The sequence below is a fragment of the Ursus arctos genome, unplaced genomic scaffold (assembly GCF_023065955.2).
Source record: "Ursus arctos isolate Adak ecotype North America unplaced genomic scaffold, UrsArc2.0 scaffold_14, whole genome shotgun sequence".
Classification (NCBI taxonomy): domain Eukaryota; kingdom Metazoa; phylum Chordata; class Mammalia; order Carnivora; family Ursidae; genus Ursus; species Ursus arctos.
The window spans coordinates 66,450,680-66,459,463 of record NW_026622808.1 but is presented as its reverse complement, the minus strand read 5'-3'; the positions used below and the strand labels follow the sequence as shown (position 1 = coordinate 66,459,463).

General features: G+C 61.3%; 1 protein-coding gene across 2 annotated transcripts in view; it reads left to right on the top strand.

The window, feature by feature from the left end:
• The first annotated feature begins 1,240 nt into the window (after positions 1-1,240).
• Positions 1,241-8,784, top strand: part of PLXND1 (plexin D1) — a 56,244-nt gene continuing 48,700 nt past the window's right edge. The window contains exon 1 of one of the 2 annotated variants that reach the window (XM_048227232.2): positions 1,241-2,637. In XM_048227232.2, coding sequence (XP_048083189.1) covers positions 1,318-2,637 — 1,320 coding nt within the window. In that variant the 5' untranslated portion in view covers positions 1,241-1,317. The remainder of the gene's footprint in view (positions 2,638-8,784) is intronic. The other variant, XM_048227231.2, reaches the window with a different exon arrangement.

Here is an 8,784-nt window from a genome sequence, read left to right as displayed (position 1 = left end):
GAAAGAGGAAAGGCTCAGAGAAAGCAGAAGCAGGCCCAAGTGCCAGCTCACTCATGACTGATCTTCCACTAAGTCTGGCAGGATTTTAGGTCCTTCCAGAGTCCTGGGTAAGGGGAAGTGCCTGGCAAGATGCGGTGGGTGTTGGGGCAGCAGCGAGCAGGGCTGGGTCTCCACAGAGGCCACTGGCCTCTCCCCCAGGGCCAAAGCCTCACTCTGGGTGTCACGCTCCCAGCCCGGCCTGCCCCATGGCTTGGCACATGCCTGAAATAGTTCCTCTCTCCGTGTTTTCCTGATTTATATGTCTGACCCTTGAGCTTTTGTCCTTCTGTCCCTGACACTGGTAAACCTCCCGTATGGGGCTGAGGTTTCAGGGCGGATCCTGGAGTCTGAGGAGGAGAAGCCCTGTGCCCACCTGGCCCAGCGAAGGCCTGGATGGTGGCCGGTGAAAGCGAGGGTTAGGGGAGAGCCTCTGAGTGTGAGATGGGGAAAGCGAGGGAGGGCTGTGGATCGGGAAGGCAGAGACGGAGGAGAGAGGGACTCGGGAGACAGAGGGAGCCACGGAGAGAGGGGGAGAGCCAGGGACACAAAAACAGAAGGGAGAGAGGGGGAAACGGGTGGTGGTAACAACAGATAGAGCAAAAGGGAGTCCGAGAGAGGGAAGAAGAGCCAGAGGCTGAGAAAAAGAGGGGAGCAACACACACGGAGTTGGGGGGCCATGAGGGGTTAGAGCCACTGACAGGGAGACCCTGAGAGAGACATAGACCCGGGAGAAGGAGAGGAAGAAAAAAGGAAACAAGCCCGAGCCAGACAGGCCGAGCGGCCAAGAGGGAGGAACGAGCGAGAGGAACGAGCGACGGACGCGGAGGCAGCGCCGGGAAAGGGAGCCTCGGGCCGCGGGCGCCGCGCGGGAGAGTCCTGGAGGGCGCGGGGCGGCCGGACCCGTCGACAGCCGAGAGAAGGCCCGGCGGCCGGAGAGCCGGGCGGGGCCGGCGGGCTGCCGGGGGAGGGGGCCCGGGGCGCTTGGGGAGGTGGGCCCGGGGCGGGAGGGGGGGCCCGGGAGGCGGGGCGCGGCCGGGCGGGGCGCGGCGGGGGCGGGGCGCGAGGGCGTGTCCGCAGCGGAGCCGCCCCCGCCCCGCCCCCGGGTTGCGCGGCGCGGCTGAGCCGGGCCGGGGCGCCGGGGCCGGGGGCCGCTGGCGCGGGCAGGAAGCGCCTCGCGGCCCGGGCCCGCCCCCCGCCTCCTGCCGCCTCCGGGCTCCCGGCTCCCGGCCGCGCCGCGCCCCATGCACTCGCCGCGCCGCGCAGCCCGCGCACGCCCGGATGGCTCGTCGCGCCGCGGGCGGCGCACCCCTTAGCGCTCGGGCCGCCGCGGCCAGCCCCCTGCCGCCGCGCCCGCCATTCCGGGCCCCGACACCGTGCCCGCTGCTGCCGCTGCTGCTGCTCCTGGGGGCGGCGCGGGCCGGCGCCCTGGAGATCCAACGCCGGTTCCCCTCGCCCACGCCCACCAACAACTTCGCCCTGGACGGCGCGGCGGGGACGGTGTACTTGGCGGCCGTCAACCGCCTCTATCAGCTGTCGGGCGCCAACCTGAGCCTGGAGGCCGAGGCGGCCGTGGGCCCCGTGGCCGACAGCCCGCTGTGTCACGCCCCGCAGCTGCCTCAGGCCTCGTGCGAGCACCCGCGGCGCCTCACCGACAACTACAACAAGATCCTGCAGCTGGACCCCGGCCAGGGCCTGGTGGTCGTGTGCGGGTCCATCTACCAGGGCTTCTGCCAGCTTCGGCGCCGGGGCAACATCTCCGCGGTGGCCGTGCGCTTCCCGCCCGCCGCGCCGCCCGCCGAGCCCGTCACGGTGTTCCCCAGCATGCTCAACGTGGCGGCCAACCACCCGAACGCGTCCACCGTGGGGCTGGTACTGCCGCCGGCCGCCGGCACGGGGGGCAGCCGCCTGCTCGTGGGCGCCACGTACACCGGCTACGGCAGCGCCTTCTTCCCGCGCAACCGCAGCCTGGAGGACCACCGCTTCGAGAACACGCCCGAGATCGCCATCCGCTCCCTGGATGCGCGCGGCGACCTAGCCAAGCTCTTCACCTTCGACCTCAACCCCTCCGACGACAACATTCTCAAGATCAAGCAGGGCGCCAAGGAGCAGCACAAGCTGGGCTTTGTGCGCGCCTTCCTGCACCCGCCCGACCCTCCGCCGGGCGCCCCGTCCTACGCGTACCTGGCGCTCAACAGCGAGGCGCGCGCGGGCGACAAGGAGAGCCAGGCGCGGAGCCTGCTGGCGCGCATCTGCCTGCCCCGCGGCGCCGGCGGCGACGCCAAGAAGCTCACCGAGTCCTACATCCAACTGGGCTTGCAGTGCACGGGCGGCGCGGGCCGCGGCGACCTCTACAGCCGCCTGGTGTCCGTCTTCCCTGCGCGCGAGCTGCTCTTTGCCGTCTTCGAGCGGCCGCAGGGGTCCCCCGCGGCCCGCGCGACTCCGGCCGCGCTGTGCGCCTTCCGCTTCGCCGACGTGCAAGCCGCTATCCGCGCCGCGCGCAACGCCTGCTTCGTGGAGCCCGCACCGGACGTGGTGGCGGTGCTCGACAGCGTGGTGCAAGGCACCGGGCCGGCCTGCGAGCGCAAGCGCAACATCCAGGTATGCCAAAGGCGCGGGACACGCGCGCGGGGGGGGGGGGTGGTGGAGGGAGAGCGTGCGGGTAACTGGGCGGGTTGTGCGCTGAGCGGGACGCCCGTGTGAATGTGTGGGACCCAGACGTGCGTGTGGAGACCCAGGTACTTTGGGCCACAGGTGCATTTGTCGGGACCCAGGTGTTGGCCATGGTGGGGACACTGGTGCAAATTTGGTATAGGTGTGCGCCTGCGGGCACTCAAGGGAGTGCTGGGTTACAGGTGAGTGTAACTAGCTGTGTGGGAGGGGTCGAGGTTGCAGATGTGCGGGGAGAGAGCCAAAGGCGCATAGATAGCCCAGGTGTGCAGGAGGTGGTCCTAGGTGGAGGTCCACGGCCTTTCCAGGTGTGTGCGGAGTGCAGAGCAAGTGAGTGCATGAGCAAAGGCGTGTCCCGGGCTGCTGTGAGCCTATCGGGGCTGCTCTGGGAGCTGGCAGATGTGTGCTTGGGTGTGGCAGGTGTGCAGGGAGGTATGCAGGTGTGCACCAGGACCCTGCAGATGTGTGTGAGGGAGGGAGTAACGGGGTCGTGTGTCACTGAGCTGGTCATGCAGGAACGCAGGGCAGGTAGAAGTGTCCCATAGGGACACGGGCAGCACGGCAGGCCTGGGTGTGCAGTGGGATGTGTGTGGCAGAGAACACAGGTGTTTGGGAACCATAGGTACTCTGGGGAGACCACTGGTTGGCAGACAGCTGTGTTCCTGAGGCCAACTTCTGTTCACTCATTCAACACATATAAATTGAGCATGTACTAGGCCTGGGGGCTGCAGGCTAGCCGACCACACTTGTGGAATGCCTATGAAGTGCGTCAAATGGCATAACTGTCTTGGTTCTCACAGCAACCCTCTGAGGGAGCCTCTACTCTCACCCCCATTTTACAGGTAAAGAAACTGAGGAACAGAGAGGTTAAGTAACTTGCTCAAAATCACACAGCGGGGAACCAGCAGAGGCACGGTTTGAATCCAGGCTGTTTGGCCTCATCTGTGTTCTTAACACCACTGATCCTTTGCTGCCTAATGGACACGGAGCTCAGAGTGTGTGTATGTGCAAGTGTGTTGGAGGGGTCTCAGGTGGCTGACGTGGTACGGGAGCCGGGGGAGTGGAGGGAAGTGAAGAGGCCTGCATGCGGCACTGGGGTGTGCAGCGGTTAGGAGAGGGCCCTGTGCGGCAGCAAAACCGGCGGGGTGGGAATGGGGCCCAGGCAGCTGGGACTGGGTTGGACCGAGGTGAGGGTGCCAGGTTGGGGGATCACTGTGTGTGTTGACCTTGTGGGGGACATGACACAGCTGTGGAAGGGAACTTTGTGCAGGTCCCCTCAAGAAAGCCCACTAGCATGGGGTCACTTCTTCAGGGGGCCCTGAGAGGCGGGACCCCGTGCCTTTTCCACACTCTGCATCCTCGTGTGAGCCAGGGGAGTCCATTTCAACACCTAGGAAGCCTCAGTTTCTCTCGCAGCGAGATGCTGAACTCTGCCTTTTCTTGGTGCGCTCTCCTTGGGGCCAGGCCCCCCATGGCCCTGCCCCGTCCGTCCCTTCATGGTCGTCAGGCTGTGGCGACAATCTCGTGAGATTAATTATTCCCCTGTGGGTGTGCCCAACACTGGGGCTTTGAGAAAACGCAGATTCCTAATTCTGCTTTCGGGCTCCCACAGCTGCCTGCCGCCAGCTGGCCGGCCGCCCTGAAAATAAAGGTCACGGTGGGTGAGCGGGGCAGACTGCCACCCACGGGGGCTGGCCAGGTCAGGGCTGGCTGCCCAGCCCTGTGATTGGGACATCTCCCATTCCCCTCCGCAGAGCCACATCCTCCAAAGGGGTGTGTTTGAGGGTATAAGCTTTGTTTGGGGGGTCTCAGGGCTAGAGGAGGTGAGTGGGGAGTCAATCCCTGTTTTACGGAGGGAAGACCCTACTGGGGTGGCCCAAGCTGAGGTCAGGCCAGCCCCTGGGCCTTCGGCCTTTCCAGGGTCTGTGTGTCCATCCAGGCCCTTGGTGTGGGTTGATCCATGGGATTCCTCAGGCCGCCACTGCAGTATCCCCCTCCCCCTCTGGCAGGAACAGGCCTGGTTCCCACGGTCCCCAGCCTGGCCTGGTGCGGTGACTCACTCTGCTGAAGGGGGCTGGGGCTTCCTTCTCCTTAGAGGGGCAGGGCCTCTCCAGGGACACAGCCCCGGGGACAGAGTGGCCATGGGCCTTCTCCCCACCCCCAGGTGGGGCGGATTTCTGGCCCTCCTAGCCACTCTCCCTGTGTCCTCCACACCCCTCCCCTTCCCCATGCCCAGCTGTGGACACAGGACAGTGCTGCTGGGATGTATCTCCCAGATGTGTCCAAGGCCACAGGGTCTGGGCCTCTAGCCTAGCCGTGGGTGGGGGCGGGGCGGGGGCTGGTTGTTCCTGCTTCAGGCTGTTGCCAGCTCCCCAGCGACAGGCCAAGAACTTGGACTTTGTACCTTGGATTCAAATCCTCTTCTGTCGCTTCCTAGCTGTGTGACCTTGGCAAGTGACTTAACCTTTTTGAGCCTCACTTTCCTCCTCCGTAAAGTGGGGACACTAAAAACGAATCCCTAAGGATTGCTTCAAGGACTAAATGAATGAGTTAATGTGAAGCACGGGGAACCTGGCCCATAGTAGCACCTGGTAGCTGCCTGCTGTTCTTGCTGTTCCCTGGGGCCTTATTAACACGGCTCTGCGCTCGGCCCCGGGCAGCAGTGACCTCTTCTGGCTGGTTCTACAGCAGTAAATACCCCACCATGTCCCACCTCTAGCCTCAGATGGAGGCCTCAGAAGACATTTCCCAAGCCCCTACTGTGTGCCCCAGCCTGGCACTGGGAGCTGGAGCCCAATGGTGACTCCGTTTCTGCTCTCATGGCCCCTGCAGGTGAGCAGAGGACAGACGTGTGGCCAGGCACTTAGAGCCCAGGGGGCGGGGGGCGGGGGGGTGGGTAATCAGAGAACCTGGACAGAGGGAGCCCCAAGAGGGGACATCATAGCTTCGGGGGGTGGTGCTCTCAACATGGAGGTGGGTGGATGAGCAGGGGTTAGCCACGTGAAGCTGGCATGAGGTGACAAAAGGGTCCCAGCAGAGGGAGCAGCCTGTGTGAAGGCCTGGAGGTAGGACACAGCAAGGTGGGCCAGAGCAACTGAAGGTGGTCCCGCGGTGAGGGGGGGGTGAGAGGGGCAGGGCCTGCAGGTGTAGGGAGGCTGTATCATGGCGCTGGGACTGTATCCTGGGGACGTGGGAGCCATGAAGGGTCTTAGCCAGAGCAGCAATGTGATCTGAATGAGTACCTCACTTTCCTCTTCTGTCGAATGGGAGTGATAAGAAAGTACTTACCTCACAGGCCTGTTGTGGGGATTAAAGGCGATAACACTTGTAAAGCTCTTAGTAGAGTGCCTGGCACTCGTGTTTGCGACTATAGTCGACTCTTGGCAACTCAGGGTTGGGGTACCGACCCCCTGCACAGTCAAAATCTGCGTATAACTTCTGACTCCCCCAAACCTAACTACTACTAATAGCCTTCTGTTGACTGGGAGCCTTACCAGTAACATAAACCGTGGTTGATGTCTGTTTTGTGTATTATCCGCGCTGTATGCTGTATCCTTACAAGAAAGTGGGCTAGAGAAAGGGAAAGGTTATGAAGAAAATCAGAACAAAGGGAAAATACGTTCGCAGTGCTGTCCTCTAAAACACCACACATAAGTGGACCCACACAGTTCAAACCCGCATTGTTCAAGGGTCAACTATACTCTCATCATTTTTAATATAATTATTTTAGAAAGTCTCTCGGAAGCTAGTGAGAGGGAAGATGAGCCGCAGGGAGAGTAGTTGGAGGGCCGGTGCTATGTTCCAGGCAAGAGAGTCACGCACTCACTCGCAAATATTTCCTGAGCGCCTACTGTGTGCCGGGCCTGTGGTGGGTGCTGGGCGCGGTGGGGGAGGCGGCAGGTCGGGCCTTGTTCCCGGGGGCTGTGTAGGGCCTGGTCTGCGGGCACGGAGGGAAGCAGTGCGTTCCGGACGGATTCGGGTGCCAGCATGTAGCCGTAGAGGTGGGGACGGACAGGGTGGAGCAGGAAGCTGCCCAGTGTGGTCCAGCATCGGGATGGAAGCTGGTGCTGTCGGAATAGGGCATGTGGTGGGGTGCCTCTGGGGGACAAGACGGATTTGGCCTGGGGGCGTTGGGGGGGTTCCAGGCACCTGGAATCCCTTTCTCTCCCAGATCCATCTGGCCTGACTTCTCTAGCGGCAGGTGGTCTCAGGGGGGCTGGACGGTGGGGTCCAGGACCCTGTCTTTCTGTCTGTTGTGTAGGGACATCTGACCCTCAAGTGAGGTGGCTCGGGTGGGCCTCTGGAAGTCCAGCCTCCCGCTCTTGCTTGGGGAGTCTTTTGACCCCACAGGTCCAGCCGCTCAGTCAGAGTGATCTCAGACCTTCCAGCTTCTCACCTGGAGGACTCTGTCCTCTGCTGCCACATTTATGACAATGAATCTGTAGCTTCTGCCACCTTCCATCCAGGAATCTGCTGGAGAAGGGAGGAGCTACTGAGGTGTGAGGTCAGAAGCAGGGAGACTTGTCCACCCCGCCAGGCTTCAGAGGGCCCCAACTTTGTCCCTGATTATTTTTGGCATATTTGGGGCCGTGGCATGATTTTGAGAGAGAAAATGAGTGAGAAAAATATCCTTCATGCGTGTAGCTTGGATCCCCTTCCTCCATTTATGTTTAAGGTGAAAGCCAGTTGGGAAGTTGCTGTGTGCTGTCAGTGGGGGAAACTGAGGCACAGCGTTGTCCAGCAAGGCGAGGGGAAGCTGAGTCTATTTCCCTGCCTTTTGAATCTTTCCTCTCAACCTTTGAGTGACTGTGATATTTGTTTTTTTTTTAAGTTAAAAGGAAAACCAACAGGGAAATGCCAATGCTGCATTTTCAAGGTGTCTTTTTATAGTAAAGGTGGAAAAAAAACCCTCAGGCTGTTTTAAACTGGCATGCGGTGGGTGGGTGCTCGTCGTCAAGAAGGCGTTTTCTGAACCAATTTAGGGGCTGAAATGCTGGGTGGAGGTGGAGGGAGACAGAGCTTCCAAGATGGGCTTTACATTTGGAGTTGGACTGGGGGCTGGGAGTGAGCTTCCATAGCCAAAGGTACAAGCAGACACTTGGTGGGACTCAGGTGGTTCCAGCGGGGTTGGCTAGGATGACCTTCTAGCCTAGAGAGACAGACAGGCCTTGGGCCAGGCGAGAGTTAATATCCCAACCAACCCTGGGAATGTCACCAGTCCTGACTCCCAGGTATGAGACGTTGAGTCCCATTCTTCTCCCCATATGCTGTGTGACCCAGGGTGAGTCTTACCCTCTCTGGGCCTCATGCTTCCTCACTATAAAATGGAACAGTGTCTCCCTCTGAGGATGTGGGCAGATTAAAATCTCACATGTGGTGCCCAGGAAATGGCGGGTGCAGGTATTAGTAACAGGAGGGAAAAACTACATCTGAGAAAAATGTGCTCGGCATGTGTCAAAGAGCCAGCAGAGCAGGGGGTGCTCAGAGGAGGGGGGTCAGGCCCTTGGAGGAGATGGAATCACACCAGGTCCTAAAGGTGACTCGGGTGGGCGAGACAGAGGGGTGAGGCAAGGGTGTGTCCAGGGCCACCCCAGCTGAGTGAGCTCAGAGGCAGGAAGGCAGAGGCTGACGGGGAGAAAGCGGGCACGTGTTCACTGCTGTTGACGGGGCAGACACCGAGCATCTGGTGGGCCTGAGGGGTGTGCGGAGGGTAGGTGCCCTGTCAGCTCTCTGGGGCTGGATAATAAACATGGCTGAGCTCCCAGTTCTGAGTGGAGTCACCATGTTGGCCCTTCACGAGCACCAGTGCATTTGATCTCACAGCCCCCCACCATAAGGCAGGAAATACTATTGTCCCCAGCTTACAGATGGGGAAACTGAGGCCCAGGGTCACATGGCTGGTTAGCAGTCAGGGAGATCTGCAAACTGGCTGTCGCCACCATGGTGGACAATGGCTGGTATTAGCTGTGAGCTCTTACCTGGGAATTCTGCAGTTACCCTGCCCCATGGAGACTTGGCAGGGCCCTTTGTATAAAACCCCCTCTGTGACAGCACCTTCACGCAGGTTCTGGATGGCAG